Source organism: Oryctolagus cuniculus, chromosome 3 (genome assembly GCF_964237555.1).
Source record: "Oryctolagus cuniculus chromosome 3, mOryCun1.1, whole genome shotgun sequence".
Lineage (NCBI taxonomy): Eukaryota > Metazoa > Chordata > Mammalia > Lagomorpha > Leporidae > Oryctolagus > Oryctolagus cuniculus.
The window spans coordinates 319,252-339,018 of record NC_091434.1 but is presented as its reverse complement, the minus strand read 5'-3'; the positions used below and the strand labels follow the sequence as shown (position 1 = coordinate 339,018).

Here is a 19,767-nt window from a genome sequence, read left to right as displayed (position 1 = left end):
CTAAGCCACCACCTGAGACACCAGAGTCCCGACTGCTCCACTTCTTTTTTTTTTTTTTTTTTTTTATTTATTTATTTATTTATTTTGACAGGCAGAGTGGACAGTGAGAGAGAGAGAGACAGAGAGAAAGGTCTTCCTTTGCCGTTGGTTCACCCTCCAATGGCCGCCGCGGCCAGCGCGATGCGGCCGGCGCACCGCGCTGATCCGATGGCAGGAGCCAGGAGCCAGGTGCTTCTCCTGGTCTCCCATGGGGTGCAGGGCCCAAGCACCTGGGCCATCCTCCACTGCACTCCCGGGCCACAGCAGAGGGCTGGCCTGGAAGAGGGGCAACCGGGACAGAATCCGGCGCCCCGACCGGGACTAGAACCCGGTGTGCCGGCGCCGCTAGGCGGAGGATTAGCCTAGTGAGCCGCGGCGCCGGCCGCGACTGCTCCACTTCTGATCCAGCTCCCTGCTGATGGTCTAGGACAAGCAGCAAAGGAGGACCCAAGTGTTGGGGCCCCTGCACTCACGTGGGAGACCCAAATAAAGGTCCTGGCTGCTGACTTTGGCCTGGCCCAGCGCTGACTGCTGCGGCCATCTGGGAAATGAGCCAGGAGATGGAAGATCCCCCCCCACCCCCCTCTCTCTCTCTTTCTCTCTTTCTCTCTGACTCTGACTCTTCCTCTCTCTGTAACTCTTTCAAATCAAAAAATAAATCTTAAAAAAAAAAAAAAAAACAGCATTCAGGAGTGAGCATTTGACTAGTGGATGACATGTCCACATTCCACACTGGAGTGCTGCTTTCGGTTCCCAGTTCCACTCCTGATTCCTGCTTCCCGCCAGTGTGGACCCTGGGAGACAGCGGGTGCTGGCACCCACATGGGAGACCTGGATGGGGCTCCTGGCTCCTGGCCCAGCCCAGGCTGTTGTAGGCATTTGGAGAGTGAACCAGTGGGTGGCAAGCAGTGAGTGCTTACTTTTCCCCTCCCTCCCTCTGTACGTCTGTCTGTCTCTCTCTCAGATAAAACATGTTCACTGGTAGCTTTAAAAATAGGCAAAGAGGCCAGCATTGAGGCATAGCAGGAAAAGCCACCAACTGCAACACACACACTGGCATTCAATATGGACGCCAATTCAAGTCCCAGCTGCTCCACTTCCCATCCAGCTCCCTGCTATGGCCTTGGAAAGCAACAGAGGATGGCCCAAGTGCTTGGCCCTGCACCCACATGGGAGACTCAGAAGTTCCTGGCTCCTGGTTTTAGTATGGCCTGGCTCTGGCTGTTGTGGACATTTAGGGAGTGAACCAGCAGATAGAAGACTCTGTCTCTCTGTCTTTCAAATAAGTAAATAAACAATACATATTTATAACTAAATATATGTAAATACACTTATAAATATTACTTACATGTAAGTAAATAAATCTTGAAATAATAATAATACCAAAATAGGCAAAGTTCAAATTAAGGCTTCTTGGAAAGTGGTTTTACCCCACCTGAGCGCTCTCCTATGTCCTGATCATTCCCCATTGCCCGTGGTGGCGATGATTTATTAAAGCACAAGTTAATGGTGTCTGTATCATGTTCATAAAGTGTAAATTTTAGTGAGAGAATGGTACAGCATAACCCAGACAGTTGGATTGGTCCTGCGGCTCTTCAGCTCAGGAATTATAATGAGACGAAGGCACAGCTTCCTCAGTGGAAGGTTCCAGTGTGGGCTCCTGTGCTGGGCACGGTGCCCTGACAGCACAGCCCCAGATGGCACCCGCAGCAGCTGCATGTGGCCTCACCGGCCTGGCTGTGTGGTGGCAGGATCACAGCTACTTGGCATTTCCCGCCAGTCGACCATGAGACACCTTTATGTGGATGAGATCAGGTGTTTGGCAGTGGTATTTTTATTGGACATCACGATTCCACTCTTATAGAACTGCATCCTAGTGGTAGGAAGGGTGCTGTGAAGATGAGCCTAGTGAGATGCTAGTGCCGTCCTGGCCTTCCCTCTGATCTGACATTCAGCTCTACTGCACCTTGCGTGTAACCTTGTCACGGTGGGGAGCAGTGCTGGGAGGCATGGAGACCCTGGCCTGTGTGCTCATCTGTGATCCCCCCGAGCACAAGGCCCCCCAGGTGGGCTGTTGGTTGGTTCTGTTTTGTTTAGGTTCCCTGATCACATCTCTAATGTGTTTATTCAGAAACCTGAAGTTCTTAGTGACACTCTCAAAACTGCCTCCTCGCAGGGGCCAGACGCCTGCAGAGTCGGACTTCCAGGTGCTGGAGATCGCCCGAAAGCTGGAGCTGTACGGCATCAGATTTCACAGGGCCTCCGACAAGGAGGGGACCAAGATTAACCTGGCTGTCTCCCACATGGGCATCCTCGTGTTCCAGGTAGGCTGGGGCGATGGCCGGAGATGTTTTTATCTGTGTTGCTCAGTTTTCTTTCTGATGACTGCAGAGTTGGTTTGGAAGGTGAGTTTAGCAGGTCTGATGCATGCTGTTGTCCATCAGCAGTATTATCCTTACTGCCTGGGAGCCAGCTGCCCCTGCAGGGCTGCCCGCCAACCCCAGCACTGCCCAATGACCCCAGGACTGTCTGCTCATCCCAGGGCTGCCCACCAACCCCAGCACTGACCACTGCTGCCCCAGGGCTGCCCACCGACCCCAGCGCTGACCACTGCTCCCCCAGGACTGCCCGCCGACCCCAGCACTGACCACTGCTGCCCCAGGGCTGCCCGCCAACCCCAGCATTGACCACTGCTGCCCCAGGGCTGCCCGCCGACCCCAGCACTGACCACTGCTGCCCCAGGGCTGCCCACCGACCCCAGCACTGACTACTGCTGCCCCAGGGCTGCCCGCCAACCCCAGCACTGACCACTGCTGCCCCAGGGCTGCCCGCCAACCCCAGCACTGACCACTGCTGCCCCAGGGCTGCCCGCCAACCCCAGCACTGACCACTGCTGCCCCAGGGCTGCCCGCCAACCCCAGCACTGACCACTGCTGCCCCAGGGCTGCCCACCGACCCCAGCACTGACCACTGCTCCCCCAGGGCTGCCCACTGACCCCCAGGGCTGCCAGCCAATGCCACGAGCACCTACTCACCGCTCACTGAGTGATGGTACCCCTTACAGTCTGCAGCTATGACTCTGGCCTCTCCGGGGAGCATCCTCCACATTGTGGGTGTGAACTGTGTTGCACTGCAGCCGTCACCATGGAGTTTGTAGAATAGATTAGAAGTGTGGGCTGGGCATTTGGCCTGATGGTGAAAAAACCACTTTGGTTGGGACACCCATATCAAAGTACCTGAATTCAAGTCCTGTCTCTCTTATAATCCAGCTTTCTGCATGATGTCCTGAGTGTCTCTAGTGTATACTGAGTGTCCTCCGTGTATACTGAGCGTCCCCCTGTGTCCTACGCACCCCCCTGTGTCCTAAGCATCCCCTGTGCCCTGAGCATCCCCAAGTGTATACTGAACGTCTCCCGTGTATACTGAGTGTCCCCCTGTGTCCTGAGTGTCCTCCATGTATGCTGAGCGTCCCCCTGTGTCCTGAGTGTCCCCAGTGTATACTGAATGTCTCCCGTGTATACTGAGTGTCCCCCATGTGCTGAGCTTTCCCCGTGTATACTGAACATCCCCTGTGTCCTGAGTGTCCCCAGTGTATACGGAACGTCCCCTGCGTCCTAAGCATCCCCTGTGCCCTGAGCATCCCCAAGTGTATACTGAATGTCCCCTGTGTATACTGAGCGTCCCCCTGTGTCCTGAGTGTCCTCCATGTATGCTGAGCGTCCCCCTGTGTCCTGAGTGTCCTCCATGTATGCTGAGCGTCCCCCTGTGTCCTGAGTGTCCTCCATGTATGCTGAGCGTCCCCCTGTGTCCTGAGTGTCCCCAGTGTATACTGAACATCCCCCGTGTATACTGAGTGTCCCCAGTGTATACTGAACGTCTCCCGTGTATACTGAGTGTCCCCCATGTGCTGAGCTTTCCCCGTGTATACTGAGCATCCCCTGTGTCCTGAGTGTCCCCCGTGTATACTGAACATCCCCCATGTATACTGAGTGTCCCCAGTGTATACTGAACGTCTCCCGTGTATACTGAGTGTCCCCCATGTGCTGAGCTTTCCCCGTGTATACTGAGCATCCCCTGTGTCCTGAGTGTCCTCCGTGTATACTGAACATCCCCCGTGTATACTGAGTGTCCCCAGTGTATACTGAACATCCCCCGTGTATACTGAGTGTCCCCAGTGTATACTGAACGTCTCCCGTGTATACTGAGTGTCCCCCATGTGCTGAGCTTTCCCCGTGTATACTGAGCATCCCCTGTGTCCTGAGTGTCCCCCGTGTATACGGAACGTCCCCTGTGTATACTGAATGTCCCTGTGTCCTGAGCATCCTGTTTCCTGAGTGTCCCATGTTTATGTCCCTGCACCACCTGATGTCCAAGGCTCACTTTGTGCCGTGTGCTGCTTTTGCAGGGCCCCGGCATTTTTAGGGGAGAGCAGTGTCTGGAAACAAGGCCCTTGGTTGTCACTGCTCCCAGCCCCCCGCAAAGACAGACGCAATGGTGCTCCAGCACCATTGTTGATCTCTGTGCCTTTCTCACAGCTTTTTTTTTTTTTTTTTTAATCAAAACCATTATCAAAGGGCCAGTGTTGTGGCACAGCTGGTTAAGCCTGTGATACCAGCACCCCACATTGGAATGCTTGTTCGAGTCCCAGCTGATCCACTTCTGATCCAGCTCCCTACTAATGCACCTGGGAAGGCAGCAGAAGATGGCACAAGTGCTTGGGCCCTTGAATCCACGTGAGAGACCTGGAAGAAGCTCCTGGCTCCTGGCTTCAGCCTGGCCCAGCCCTGATGATTGTGGCTATTTGAGAATGAAGCAGCAGATGGGAAATCTCACTCTGTCTCTGTCTCTCTAGCTCTGCCTTTCTTTTCTTTTCTTTTCTTTTTAAATATTTTTTATTTATTTGAAAGTCAGTTACACAGAGAGAGGAGAAGCAGAGAGAAGTCTTCCATCCAATGGTTCACTCCCCAAATGGCTGCAACGGCTAGAGCTGTGCCGATCCAAAGCCAGGAGCCAGGAGCTTCTTCCAGGTCTCCCACGTGCGTGCAGGGACCCAAGGACTTGGGCCATCTTCTACTGCTTTCCCAGGCCTTAGCAGAGAGCTGGATTGGAAGAGGAGCAGCCGGGTCTTGAACCGGCGCCCATATGAGATTCCGGCGCTTCAGGCCAGGACATTAACCCACTGTGCCACAGAGCTGGCCCCTACTCTGCCTTTCAAAGAAAGAAATCTTTCTTTAAAAAACATAAAGTTGGGGCCAGCACCATGGTGCAGTAGGTTAATCTTCCATCTGCAGTGCCAGCATTCCATATGGTTCTAGTCCTGGCTGTTCCACTTCCAGTCCAGCTCTCTGCTATGGCCTGGGAAAACAGTGGAGGTGTCGCTCCCCCTCTTCGTGGAGGAACGACACAGGACCCTGCGCTGTTCTTTCGTCTGCTCGGCCCTCCCCGGGTTTGCTGCTGGTTCTTCCCGGGTTGGCTACTGTCCCTTCCACCTCCATGGAAGGGCGGTTCCCCCTGGCCACTTTCCAAACTTCCGCAGGGGAGTGGCACACCACCGGCCGGCTCTCTGGGGGCTGCACAGGTGTTCCCCTTAGATGTTCCTCTTAGATGTTCCTGGTGCATGCCGTCTCTCTCCTCCTTTATAGTCCTCCTCTGCCAATCCTAACTCGGCTGCCCACACGCCGAGTACGCTGCTCTCCTCCAATCAGGAGCAAGTCCTACAGTTTATTGGCTGAACTGTAGGCAGCTGTGTAGAAGCTGTTTTCTTCTCTCCCAGCGCCATATTGTGGGAGAGCAGATGCATAGAATAAGTCTTAATTCCAGTAACTTAGTCTAGTCCGAGTTGCTCCCAGTTGCTCCCCACAGGAGGATGGCCCAGATCCTTGAGCCCCTGCACCAACATGGGAGACCTGGAAGAAGATCCTGACTCCTGGCTTCAGATCGGCACAGCTCCAGCTGTTGCAGCCATTTGGGGAGTGAACCAATGGAAGGAAGACCTTTCTCTCTATCTCTCCTGCTCACTGTGTGTAACTCTACCTCTCAAATAAAATAAATAAAATCTTTAAAAAAAAAAACAAAAAAAAAACATAAAGGTGGCCCTGACAGCATCCACTGAAACCAGGAGTTCTTGTCCTTAGCTCCTTTGCAGTCTAACACCTTGGGGTTCACTGGAGCTTTCCTTTGGTGAGAAGTCTGACTCCCAGGTACACACCTCAGACCACCCTCATTGCAAAGATGGGCTTTAAAACATGTGTAATATTAACAGTGATAAAAGAGTATTTTAGGGGCCGGTCCTGTGGCATAGCAGGTATAGCTGTCACCTGCAGTTCTGGCATCCCATGTGGGCACCAGTTCAGATCCCAGCTGCTCCACTTCCAATCCAATTCTCTGATATGGTCTGAGAAAACAGTGGAAGATGGCCCAAGTGCTTGGACTGTAGCACCTGCATGGGAGATGTAGAAGTGGCTCCTAGCTTCAGATTGGCCCAGCTTTGGCCATTGTGGCCAATTGTTTTGCTTTGTTTTTACTTTTTTTTTTTTACTTTTTTTTAAGCAATACAAACCTCAAGCATTTCATATATACAAATTTAGGAACATAGTGATTCTTTCCACCCTGCTTCCCTCCCACTCATACTCCCACCCTTCTTCCTCATCCCTTTCCCATTCCCATTCCTATTTTTTACAAAGAGCTATTTTCAGTTAACTTTATACTCAGCAGCCTACACTAAGTAGAAGGATAAACAAATAGTAGAACATAAATGTAAAAAAATTATCCCTCAACAGTCAACACAAGGGCTGTTCAAAATCATCACATCATGAAGTGCCAATGTCACGCCTATACATTAGCTTTTAGGGACTCTCTCACTTACCATAGATCAGAGAGAATGTATGGGATTTGTCTTTTTGGGACTGACTTATTTCACTAAGTATGATGGTTTGCAGTTGCATCCATATTGTTGCAAATGACGGGAGTTCTTTCATTTTTTAACTGCCGTGTAGTATTACATAGTGTATATATGCCATATTTTATTTATCCAGCCTTCAGTTGGTGGACATCTGGGTGGATTCCCTATCTTAGCTCTTGTAAATTGAGCTGCAGTGAACATGGGGTGCAGACCACTCTTTCAGATGCTGACTTCATTCCCTTTGGGTAAATTCCCAGGAGTGGGATGGCGGCTCATTTGGCAGGTCTGTGTTCAGATTTCTGTGTTATCTCCGTACTCTCTTCCTCGGTGGCTGCACCAGTTTGCATTCCCACCCACAGTGGATTAGAACACCTTTCCCCCACATGCTCGCCAGCATCTGTTGTTTGTTGATTTCTGTCTGAGAGCCGTTCTAAAGGGAGGGAGGTGAAACCTCATTGTGGTTTTGATTTGCATTTCCCTGACAGCTAGTGATCCTGAACATTTTTTCATGTGTCTGTTTGCCATTTGAATTTCTTTTCTTGAAAAATGCCTGTCCAAAGTCCTTCGCCCATTTCTTTGTTTTAAGATTTATTTATTTATTTATTTGAAAGGCAGAGTTACAGAGAGGCAGAGGCAGAGAGAGGGGGGTCTTCCATCCACTGGTTCACTCCCAAATGGTCACAACGGCTAGAGCTGTGCCAGTCTGAAGCCAGGAGCCAAGAGCTTCTTCTGGTTCTCCCACACATGTGCAGGGGCCCAAGGACTTGGACCATCTTCTACTGCTTTCCTAGGCCATAGCAGAGAGCTGGATCAGAAGTGGAGCAGCCAGGTCTTGAACTAGCGTCCATATAGGATGCCAGCACTACAGACGATGGCCCAACCCTCTAGCCACAGAACCAGCCCTGCCCATTTCTCATAACTGGGTTGTTTGTTTTGTTGTTGAGTTTCTTGAACTCTATAGATTCTGGATATTAACCCTTTATCAGCTACACACTTTGCAAATATTTTCTCCCATTCTGTCGGTTGCCTCTTCGCTTTGCTGAGTGCTTCTTTTGCAATGCAGGAGCTTCTCAGCCTGATGTAATCCCATTTGTCCGTGTTGGCTTTGGCTGCCTGTGCCTCTGGGGGCTTCTCCACGAAGGCTTTGCCTGTGCCAGTGTCTTGCAGAGTGTCCCCCATGATCCCTAGTAATTTGATGGTATAGGGTAGTAGATTTAGGTCTTTGATCCGTGTTGAATGGGTTTTGTGTAATGGGTCCTGTTCCATACTCCTGCACGTGGAATCCAGTTCTCCCAGCACTGTTTGGTGAAGAGACTGTCCTCACTCCAGGGATTGGTTTTAGCTCCTTTGTCAAACATAAGTTGGTTGTAGATGTGTGGATTGACTTCTGGGGTTTCTATTCTGTTCCATTGGTCTACACATCTGTTTTTGTGCCAGTACCAGGCTGATTTGATGATCATTGCCCTGTAGGAGGTCTTTTAAAAAATATTTATGTATATATGTATTTATTTATTTGAGTGGGGGAGAGGGAGGGAGAGAGACACATCTTCCATCTACTAGTTCACTCTCCAGATGGCCACAACGGCCGAAGCTGCACCGATCTAGGAGCTTCTTCCAGGTCTCCCACACAGGTGCAGGGGCCCAAGGACTTGGGCCATCTTCCGCTGCTTTCCCAAGCCATAGCAGAGAGCTGGATCAGAAGTGGAGCAGCTGGGACTCGAACCGGTGTCCATATGAGATACTGGCACTGTACACAGCAGCTTCACCTGCTATGCCACAGTGCAGCCCCACATAATACCGGATTTCAATACAAACTGGGACTGGCACTGTGGTGTAGCAGATAAAGCTGCCGCCTGCAGTGCCGGCATCCCTGGCTCCTGGCTCAGCTCAGATCGGCGCAGCTCCAACCATTGCAGCCATCTGGGGAGTGAACCAGAGGATGGAAACCTCCCTTTCTCTCTCTCTCTCTCTGCCTCTGCCTCTGCCTCTGCCTTTGCCTTTCTGTAACTCTGCCTTTCAAATACATAAATCTTTTTTTAAAAAATCTGGTACTATGATCCTCTGGCTTTGTTTTTGTTGTTTAAGACTACTTTAGATAGTAAGGATCTCCTGTGTTTCCCTAGGAATTTTTTTTATTTTTTTTATTTTATTTTATTTTATTTTATTTTATTTTATTTTATTTTTTGACAGGCAGAGTGGACAGTGAGAGAGAGACAGAGAGAAAGGTCTTCCTTTGCCGTTGGTTCACCCTCCAATGGCCGCCGCAGCTGGCGCGCTGCGGCCGGCGCACCGCGCTGATCCGATGGCAGGAGCCAGGAGCCAGGTGCTTTTCCTGGTCTCCCATGGGGTACAGGGCCCAAGCACCTGGGCCATCCTCCACTGCACTCCCTGGCCACAGCAGAGAGCTGGCCTGGAAGAGGGGCAACCGGGACAGAATCCGGCGCCCCGACCGGGACTAGAACCCGGTGTGCCGGCGCCGCTAGGCGGAGGATAGCCTAGTGAGCCGCGGCGCTGGCCTCCCTAGGAATTTTAGCATCAATTTTTCTAGATCTGAGGAGAATGTTGCTGTTGTGGTTGGGATCATACTCATGTATAAATGAGAGCTTTTCACAGTACAGTATTCTGTGTTGACAGTTTTTTTTTCTCTAAAAACTTGGACTAAATCTTACCAGTCTCTTAGCCTGTAGGGTTTCTGATGAGAAGTCAGCTGTGAGTCTAATTGGAGCTCCTCTGAGAGTAATCTGGCGTTTCTCCTGTGCACATTTTAGAATCTTTTCTGTGTTTTACTGTGGAGAGTTTCACTACAATGTGCTGTGGTGAAGATCTTTATGGTCATGTCAGTTAGGAGTTCTGTGTGCTTCCTGTATTTGAATGTCCCTTTCTTCAAATTAGGAAAGTTTTCTGTATTTATTTCAATAATTAGGCCTTCTAATCCATGCCTTTATGAACTCCTAAGACCCATGTTTTGGGTTGTTTAATAGTATCCCGTAAATCTCTGACTTTGTTTTTCAGTTTTCTAATTTCTTTGGTTTTTTTTTTTTTTTTTTTTTTTTTTTGGTATGACTGTAAAATTTTCAGAGATTTATCTTCTAACTTGGATATTGCTTCTTCTGCCTCACGAAGTCTGTTGTTAAGGCTTTTCACTGCATTTTTGATTCGATCTATTGAATTCTTCATTTCTAATATTTCATTTTTGTTTGTAAAATCTCAATTTCTTGGGGAAAAATGCATTCGTGTCAGGTCTGGTCTGCGGATCGGGGGTTTGCTCCTGTTTGCTGTTGTGACCCTGTGATTAGATTTGAGTCCCCTTCTGGCACTTCATCACGCTCTTCATCTCCACACTCTGATCCTGAAATGGCGTGTGTCCTTTGCGGGGAGGTCATGATGTCTTCCTATTGTTGTTTCTTGAATTTCTTCCTTTATTTTTAGACATTTGTGGAATTAGTTGCATTTTTTCCTCGGATGGCTCTTATCTTTGAGCTGTGCCTCTGTAGCTTAGTGGAATGTCTGTGCCTTCAGTGCATACCGAGAGGTGTGTGGTGGGCGTGGCCAGGGAGCTCTGGTCCGTGCTCAGGGTGGGGTGAGTATCCAGGGTGACACCCAGGTTGGGCGTGGTAGATCTCTTGTTAACAGGAGGGAGGGGGATGGTCACCTCTGTTGGTGTGGTCACCCCTCACCTCCTCTCCTCCAAGCTGAGTGATGTCCTGGTGTTAGTCCCCAGCGTGTTCAGCACTCATCTGTGCCTCTGTAGTGTCGCTCCCCGTCTTCGTGGGGGAATGACACAGGACCCTGCGTTGTTCTTTCGTCTGCTCGGCCCTCCCCGGGTTTGCTGCTGGTTCTTCCCGGGTTGGCTACTGTCCCTTCCACCTCCGTGGAAGGGCAGTTCCCCCTGGCCACATTCCCCACTTCCGCAGGGGAGCGGCACACCGCCGGCCGGCTCTCTCGGGGGCTGCTCAGATGTTCCTCAGGTGTTCCCCTTAGATGTTCCTGGTGCATGTTGTCTCTCTCCTCCTTTATAGTCCTCTTCCACCAATCCCAACTCTGCTACCCACACGCCGAGTACGCTGCTCTCCTCCAATCAGGAGCAGGTCCTACAGTTTATTGGTTGAACTGGAGGCAGCTGTGTAGAAGCTGTTTCCCTTCTCAGCGCCATATTGTGGGAAAGCAGATGCATAGAATAAGTCTTAATTCCAGTAACTTAGTCTAGTCCGAGTTGCTCCCCACACTGTAGGAACTGCATAAATGGTCTGTGCAGTCCTCACCATGAGCACGGTTCCAGCTGTAATAAGCTGCCCCGACAACCAAGGAGTTCCAGGAAAGTGGCTCTGCACCCAGAGCTTGCCCAGACCTCAGCTGCATACACCTGTCCCCTCTCACACAGTCAGTGTTTTCACAGTCTCAGTACCATGACTCACATGGTCAAGGAGTACAAGACGGTCCACTGCACCCCACTAGCCTGTCCTGTACACAGAGTCACTGAGGGGTTCCCAGAGCCGCTGCCCATGTGTGTTCTGCCTGGAGGGATGGAGCCTCATCCTCCCAGCCAGACTCAAAGTCAGTGGGAAATGCATTTTTTTCCCTCTGGTAAAGCCCCTGGATCACACGTGTGCACAGTACCCGCCAGCCACAGCCCTACTGCTTCCACAGTTGTGCTGGGTGCGTGCACGAGTCCCTTCAGTGGGGATGGCTCCCCCTTCCCACCTGTTGCTGGCTGGGCGCAGGGGAGCTGGTGTTGCTGCCCTGTGACACGGTGGAGACCTTCCCCACCAATCGACTGGAACCGACTGTCCCTGCTAGCTCAGCTCTGGAGCAGCTGCTACCTCTTACATCCAAGATGGCGCCAGCCCCCGCACGGCTGGCCGCAGGGTGCTGGTGGCGGGAGGGACACTGCTGCTTTTTTTGTTTTTCCTGCCCTCTGGGTGAGCAGTTGCCCCGCTCCCCTGAGGATTCCGGGCCAGACTCAAGGACGATGCAGTCCACGAGGCTGTCCCCCCTGCTGTATCAGCAGTGGCACAGGCCGAGCAGTCTGACCTCACCTCGCTCACTGGAGTGGGCCGCTGGGTCCTTTGTTGTGTTGTGCTCGTTGCTGCGCATCCGCGCCTCCACCCAGGTCCTGGGGTCTGGCCTCCCACTCAGGTCCAGGCGAGCGCACCTCCCACTCAGGTCCAGGCGAGTGCACTTCCCACTCAGGTCCAGGCGTCTATGCCTCCCACTCAGGTCCAGGCGTCTATGCCTCCCACTCAGGTCCAGGCGAGTGCACTTCCCCCCCAGGTCCAGGCGTCTGGCCTCCACCCAGGTCCAGGCGAGTGCACTTCCCACTCAGGTCCAGGCGTCTGGCCTCCCACCCAGGTCCAGGCCATTTCCGCTGCTCCGCAGGACCCTCCCCCAACCCCGAGAGTGCACCTTCTCCTCGTCCCGCTGAGTTCGCCTGGCCTGGAGCAGACCTCCCTGTCGCTATGCCACCATCTTGCAACTCCCCTGTTGCAGCCATTTGAGAAGTGAACCAGCAGATGGTCTCTCTGTCTTTCTCTCTCTCTCTCTCTCTGCCTCTCTGTAACTCTGCCTTTCAAATAAATAAATAAATCTATATAGAAAAAGTGTTTTATAATAAGGCCCTATCGAGGAAGGCAGCTTGCCTTTCTGAGTCAGACGGCCGGTTGGGTGTGGATGTTGCAGCTGGGGGTGGTTCTGGAGGTGGTGGGAGGCACCAGGTGGGGCTGGCGGTCTGCACCCAGGCGCAGCTGCACTGCTGAGCATCTGTCTCCCTGACTGCAGGGCACCACCAAGATCAACACGTTCAACTGGTCCAAGGTTCGCAAACTAAGCTTCAGGAGGAAGCGGTTCCTCATCAAACTCCACCCAGAGGTGCACGTAAGTGTTATTTTGAACATTGCTTAGGTTATGCGAGAATCAGTTCTCGAATAGCAATGCTAGTTTTCTTCACGTAAGTGTTATTTTGAACATTGCTTAAGTTATACGAGAATCAGTTCTCGAATAGCAATGCTAGCTTTCTTCACCCTGCTCTGCACGTTTCTTCAGCATCTGCATGTCCACGAGCTTAGGGACAGACTCAAGGTGGGTGTGGAGGGGCTGTGGGCATCAGCTCAGCGGCTCCCCCAGGACGCTCCCCACCTCGCAGGGTCCACAGGGCAGGGCGGGGCCCAAAGGCACCGAGAGCCATGGGCTGTCCGCTGTTTTTGCTCTGGGCAGCCATGCTCTCCTGAGTGATCTGGAGCCTTGCTGAGTGGCAACAGGCTAAGGGCGTCCTCAGGTTCAGCACTGACCTCTGAGCCCTGGCAGTCAGGACATAAATATTCCTTTCTTCAGTTGCTGGTCATTGAAGAAATAATTCCGTGACTTCCCTGAAATGAGTGAAAGTGAACAGAACCCAGTCCTACAACTGTTCAGAAATGTTCAAATTGTTACTTGATACAGTTGCACAAAGGGAGCCAGGAGTAACAGGTGATGTGTGCGTGTCTGTGCCTGGGTTCAAGCACAGGCACCGCTCCTGGTTCTGGCTTCCTGCTGGCCTGGGTCCTGGGAGGTAGAAGTGGTGGTTTGGGTAACTGAGTTCCCGCCACCCACGTGGGAGACTTGAGTTCCTGGGTCCCTGTGCCAGCTCTTGTAGGTATTTTAGGAGTGAACCAGCAGATGGGACAAATCTTTCCTTTCTCTCTGTCTGCCTCTCAAGTAAGTCAATAATTTTTTCAGTAGATTAGCCAGGCTACCATGGTTGAGAGCTTAAGAGATGACAATATGGGGCCAGCATTGTGGTGCAGCTGGTTAAGCCACCATCTACAACACTGGCATCCCAAACACTGGGTGCCAGTTTGAGCCCTGGCTGTTTTGCTTCTGAACCAGCTCCTGGTGAGTGCATGTAGGAAGGCAGTGGAAGATGGCTCAAGTCCTTGGGACCCTGTACCCATGTGGGAAACCCAGGTGGAGTTCTAGGCTCCCGGCTTCAGCCTGGCCCTGCCCTGGCCATTACAGCTTTTTGGGGAGTGAATCAGCAAATGAAAGCTCTGTCTGTCCCTCCCTCTCTGTAACTCTGCCTTCAAAATAAATAAATAGGGGCCAGTGCCATGGCTCACTTGGTTAATCCTCCGCCTGAGGCGCTGGCATCCCATATGGGCGCCAGGTTCTAGTCCCGGTTGTTCCTCTTCCAGTCCAGCTCTTTGCTGTGGCCCAGGAGTGCAGTGGAGGAGGGCCCAAGTGCTTGGGCCCTGCACCTGCATGGGAGACCAGGAGGAAGCACCTGGCTCCTGGCTTGGGATCGGCGCAGCGCACTGGCCATAGCGGCCTTTTGGGGGGGTGAACCAATGGAAGGAAGACCTTTCTCTCTGTCTCTCTCTCACTAACTCTGCCTGTCCAAAAAAAAAAAAAAAAAAGAAAGAAAATAAATCAATCCTTAAAAGAGACAGAGGTGCAGTGCGGTGTTCACTTAGACACTCTGTGGGTCATGGGGGATTTGAGCCCTTGGACCAATCAGAAGAAAACCTTTACCTGATATTTGAAAGCCTGTTTGTTTTCTTTTGTTGGGGAGGTGGAGAAGCAGAGGGTCTTCCACCACCGGTTCACTCCAGGCCAAGCAGCCACAGAATGCAAATACGGGGCCACGTTCTTCCTCTGTGAGTGAAAGCAGTGCCCACTGAGGTGGTTCTGAGAGGACAGGGCAGGAGAACCCTGCCCACTGCTGATTAGAGTCGTGTTCATGCAGTCCCATCTGCACCCTGTGGGGTTGGATCTTAGATCCCAGTCCAAGTACCAGGGTCTTCATTTTCCTCTTTCGCAATGAACAGATATGCTTTGGTTTTTCTCCAGTAAATGGAGCAGGAAGTCTTTGTAACCAACTCTCAGAAACATGTTTCTTAATTCTTAATTTTGGAATTGCCTCTTGTGCGCACTGGATTCTGGGACCTCGTTTGCAGGGGCCCTACCAGGACACGCTGGAGTTCCTGCTGGGGACCAGAGACGAGTGCAAGAGCTTCTGGAAGCTCTGTGTGGAGCACCACGCCTTTTTCAGGCTCGCTGACCAGCCGAAGCCCAAAGCGAAAGCCGTGTTCTTCACCCGGGGCTCCTCCTTCAGATACAGGTGGGGACACGCCGGGCTCCCTCTGCACTGTGGGGCAGGAGAGCAGCACCAAGACAGCATAGCCATGGGGACAGACAGTCAGACCACAGGCATAAAACCTACTCAGAACCTCACAGGCAGGAGAGCAGTTCTGAGACAGTGTAGCCACTGGGACAGTCACACAGCACGCGCAAAACCGTACTCGGAACCTCACGGGCCAGAGACAGTCACACAGCACGCGTAAAACCGTACTCGGAACCTCACGGACAAAAGCAGTCACACAGCACGCGTAAAACCGTACTCGGAACCTCACGGGCCAGAGACAGTCAGTCACACAGCACGCGTAAAACCGTACTCAGAATCTCACAGGCCAGAGACAGTCACACAGCACGCGTAAAACCGTACTTGGAACCTCACGGGCCAGAGACAGTCACACAACAGCATAAAACCGCACTGGGAATGTCAGCTGTCCAGAGTGAACCTTTGAGGTGCACGCGTTCGTTAGGATGGGCGGCCTCACTTCCTGTGTCTTCAGTCTGTGAGCACAATGCTTAAGGCGGCATTTGGGGCGCTGACCGCCCACGTTGCAGGGCCTGCTTCAGGTCTCTGCTCTGCTTCTGACTGCAGCTTCTCTGCCTCTCAAATAAATGAATGAATGTTCAGAGATAAATGCTGTGAATTGCCACTGATTCTTCTCTAAAAATGTGAATCTTCCTGTGCAGTGGGAGAACTCAGAAGCAGCTCGTGGACTACGTTAGAGACGGAGGGGTGAGGAGAGCCCGGTACGACAGGTGAGCTCGGGGGCCTCACGGCACACACGTGTGAACCACCAAGGGAAAAGGCACCGGATGCACACGCATGTGCTTTGACACTTGAGTTTCAGGTTTTTAAAGAAAATGCGTTTGCAAGGTTTTTACATTTATTCTCTGCATATTTCTTTCAGACAGCTGGATAGCACTGCTCCTTTGCTTATAATTGTGCTCATTTTGGAGATTTTTAAAAAATATATTACTTTTAACTAATACATAAAACTGTAGGTTTGTACTATCTTTAGGCAGCTGTTGTACACATATATAAATACTGCTATCTAGTGTCTAGTCTGTATAGCTTAGCTTACAGTAATGGTTACCCTGTTTCTGTGGGCACATAACCTGCCTCTTTGGGGCATCTGTTTTTGGTGTGAATTCTTGTTTTCTGTAATGCTGCCTCAGTCATGGCCATGTTTTTTGTGCGTTTTTCTCCATGCCTGCATCCTGTACCCGCTGCTGTGGGGCAGGTGTGGGGAAGGCAGAGCTGGTCGCTCACTGTTCACTCTGTTTTGCAGAAGGCACAGTGCAACACGGGTGTCTGTGCGTGCTTTGACTGCAGACCTGCCGAGACAGGTGAGTGTGCTCTCCGGGGAAGTCATCTGGCAGTGTTGTCACAGGGCTGTGTCACTCAGTTTGAGGCCTGGTTCCAGGAAGAGTCCTAAGGACAGAGCACCCTTTGCATACTGAGGCGCACCCCACAGTGCTGTGTGCAGTGCCCCGGGCTGTCCCGAGTAGCCACTCCATGCTGCGGCTTTGCCAGCTCCATTTCAGCCGATTCCTTCCTGCGATTCTTTGTAACCATTAAAAGCCAAACTTGTTGAGAGTGCCATAGCCAAATAGATGCCTGCCATTAGGCAAAGAGTGAAAAGTGATTGGCATGACCGAAGCCATCTGCAGTCACAGACACTGCCCGGGAGGTGGCAGGAACGTCTGAGGGGCACCTCAGCTGCTCCACACCACTGTGACAGGGCGCCCCGTGCTGATTTATTCTGTGCGCCCATGATGGCCAGGGCTGGGCCAAAGCCAGGAGCTGAAAAGTTAATCCACTTCTCCTGTGGTGGCAGGGATCCAAGTACTTGGGCCATCACCTGCTGCCCCCCAGGGTGCTTGTTGGCAGGAAGCTGGAGTCGGGAGCAGAGCCATCGGTGGCACCCAGGCTGTCTGCTGTGGGACAAGGGCATCTTAGCTGCTGAGCTAAATGCTGCCCCCGACTTCCTCTTACACAGAATACGGCCGTCTTCATGCAGTGGCTCCAGCTGCTCCAGGGTATCAGGATGCTGGCCTGTGTCCTGGGTGGACATTGCATTGCGTGGAGGTCCCAGCCCTGTCCTCAGGCTCCTGTGTCCCAAGCTGGCTTTTAATGTGTCTTTCTCAACTCTCCTAGGTGTGTTTCCTGTTTAAAAATTCCTTGTTAAATCAACTGGAATCCAAAGGAAATGTGTTTTTTTTTTTTTTCATTTTCCTTTATAAAATTCTAATGTAGTATCAAAGTATGGAGTCTAGAAAGTGCATTTCAGCTTTTAGTGTTCTTACACTGCTTTTTGGAAGCCATGGGAAAACACTGACTGTGATGGAATGAGTAGGAAAATGTGCTCGGGTGGGCGTTTGAGGACAGATGAACTTTACAGACGTTGCTGTGCCTTCTGCCATCGCACCTGCTGCTGTCACTCATGTGAGGTGTGACAGACGCCAGCTGCCCACGAATCTGCTGCAGAGCAGGGCCTGGTTCTCTTTGGCCATATGTGGGTCATACATGGGTCATACGTGGGTCTAGCTGATGCCGTGTGGCAGTCAAGCACACGTGTACCTGTGTCTCTGTGCAGTGGCACTCAGTGTGTGGCAAGGGTGGCTTCATATCCCCGTGAGCAGGGGCGGTGGTCAGGCGGGGGTAGCAAGGATGCAGCGTGGCTGTTGGACTTTTTCCCCACGGCCCCTCCAGCATTTCCTGTCCTCATGAGCCTCATCTCACCAAGCATTTTCGAAAAACCCAGGGTTCCTGTGCACTGACATCGACAAGGAAGATCCCAGGCAGCAGCCCTGTGTTCCCTGTGCCTGGGGGTGACTGTGTGTCCCGCTGCCATCACACCGGCGTCCCCACGTTGGGCGAGCCACAGGCGGAGCTGCCTCACGCTCAGCCAAGCCGTGAGCTCAGGGCCTTCTCGGGTGTTTGCTCTGTTGCGGACATTTCTGGCCATAAGAGGAGGCGGTCCGAGTTGGTCAGCTGTGCTGGAGGGAAGTCCCATCCACTGTATCTCTTGCCAGAGCCGAGACGTGTGTGGCGTTGGAGCTCCTCGCGTGACTCGGAATTCCGCTTACTCCGTGTTTTCTTCTCTTAACTGTGATCCCCAGAGCATCTCGTTCACCGAGGGCGTGAGGACGTCTGCCTCGCTCTCTTCAGCAAGCGCCTCCTTTGGCCGGCTCCCGACCTCCCCCGTCACCCCTCCCGCCCAGCCTGAGCTCACGGATGGCAGCAGTGCCCTGGCGGATCCCCAGGCTCCCCAGGGCAGGAGTCCCGCGGCAGAGAGGAGCTGTGGAGCAGCGGCCCACGGCCTGGATGCACCATCGGCCCAGCCCCCGGGGCCCCCCGCACTGCAGCCTGGTCCAGGTGTCGGGTTTTGTCACGTTGTAAGCAGCTGTGGTCCCGGCGGTGCTGCCGGGCAGAGGCTTGGGGTCGCCGACCTTGACACGGGGCAGGCCGGCGGGGTGTGCAGAGCTGCTCACAGAACTGGCAGTGCCGAGGGCGACGTGGCTGCGGGCTCGTGCCCCTCTTCAGGGGAGCACCGGGGGGGGCGGCTGTGCCTTGGGGTGGGCTCTGGCTGCACCCTGACGAGCACCCCCCTGCAGGTGTCTGAGGAGTTCATAGATGACGACCCCGCAGACATCTCTTTCTTCGCGGGAGGCTCGGAGGCCTTCGCTTTCCCGTATAGCTCATTGGCTCCTGCCGTGCCCGCTGCGGCCCCACCTTTGTGTGGTCCAGATGCCTTCCAGCACCTGGAGTCTGCCCGGTCCAGCCCAGACAGGTGCTCCACTGAGGCAGTGGACATGGACGTAGATGACCACTTTGACTTTGAGGACGAGAGCGACTTCAGTGGCAGTGCAGAGCCCTCGGGCACCTCGGAGCTGTTGGAGGTGAAGGCCCAGGCCAGCCTGATGCAGAGGCTGCTGGGGCCGTCACAGACAAGCTCGCTGAGGCTCAGCCGGTCCGAGGCCAGCTCCCTCAGTCACGTGCCACTGCACGGGGGGCTGTCCCTGCACACACCCAGTTCCGCCAATCAGTCTGAGGCCAGCTCCATGGTCAACTTCCCGGCCTGCTCAGTGCGCTCCGAGTCCAGCTCAGCCCTGCAGTTCTCTGACATCATCGACCAGTTAGAGCAGCTCAGCTACCCCCCCACGACAGCTGAGGGCTCCAGCAGCGCCGACGCTGACTCCTGGGACTCGGAGGCCGAGGCCCCCCTGGACATGAGCCTGTTCTTCAGCAGCCGCCTTGCACACGCAGCTGGAGAACCAGTCTCTTTCGATTTGCAGAACAATATAAAAAATCTGACTTCAGCAGAGCAGATAGAGAGAAGCCCATCCTGACCCCGCGGGGCTCCTGCAGGACGCCCCCGCCCCCACTGCAGGGCCAGAGCTCAGTGCTGAGGGTCTGCACGTGGACAGCGAGTGCATTCAGGCAGGGAGGGGGCGTCCTCAGTCTCTCAGACCCTGGCTCAACGTCAGAGAATGAGAGCTGTGGTCCAGTGTAGCTGGACAGGCATAGGCGGGCATCCCACCATCCCCACGGTGGACTCGTCTGCGTGGCCTTTTGGTGTTTTTGTTTTTGTTTTTGTTTTTGTTTTTTGCACGTGCTTTGGTTCACATGAACTCTGGTGCTGTCCATTTTGAATGTTCTGGTTCTATGGTGACCTTTGGTGGACACAGTGCTGGCTGCGGGGTGAGCTGCACTGCCA

At 52.9% G+C, this 19,767-nt stretch overlaps 1 protein-coding gene across 7 annotated transcripts in view; it reads left to right on the top strand.

Annotated features, from left to right (window-relative positions):
- FARP2 (FERM, ARH/RhoGEF and pleckstrin domain protein 2) overlaps nt 1–19,767 on the top strand; it is a 94,752-nt gene that overhangs the window by 46,959 nt on the left and 28,026 nt on the right. For all 7 annotated transcript variants that reach the window (XM_070069925.1, XM_070069924.1, XM_051829378.2 and 4 more), the window contains exons 8-13: nt 2,216–2,363; nt 12,716–12,811; nt 14,869–15,032; nt 15,734–15,802; nt 16,336–16,393; nt 18,170–18,425. In XM_070069925.1, the coding sequence (XP_069926026.1) occupies nt 2,216–2,363; nt 12,716–12,811; nt 14,869–15,032; nt 15,734–15,802; nt 16,336–16,393; nt 18,170–18,425 (791 nt within the window). The remainder of the gene's footprint in view (nt 1–2,215; nt 2,364–12,715; nt 12,812–14,868; nt 15,033–15,733; nt 15,803–16,335; nt 16,394–18,169; nt 18,426–19,767) is intronic.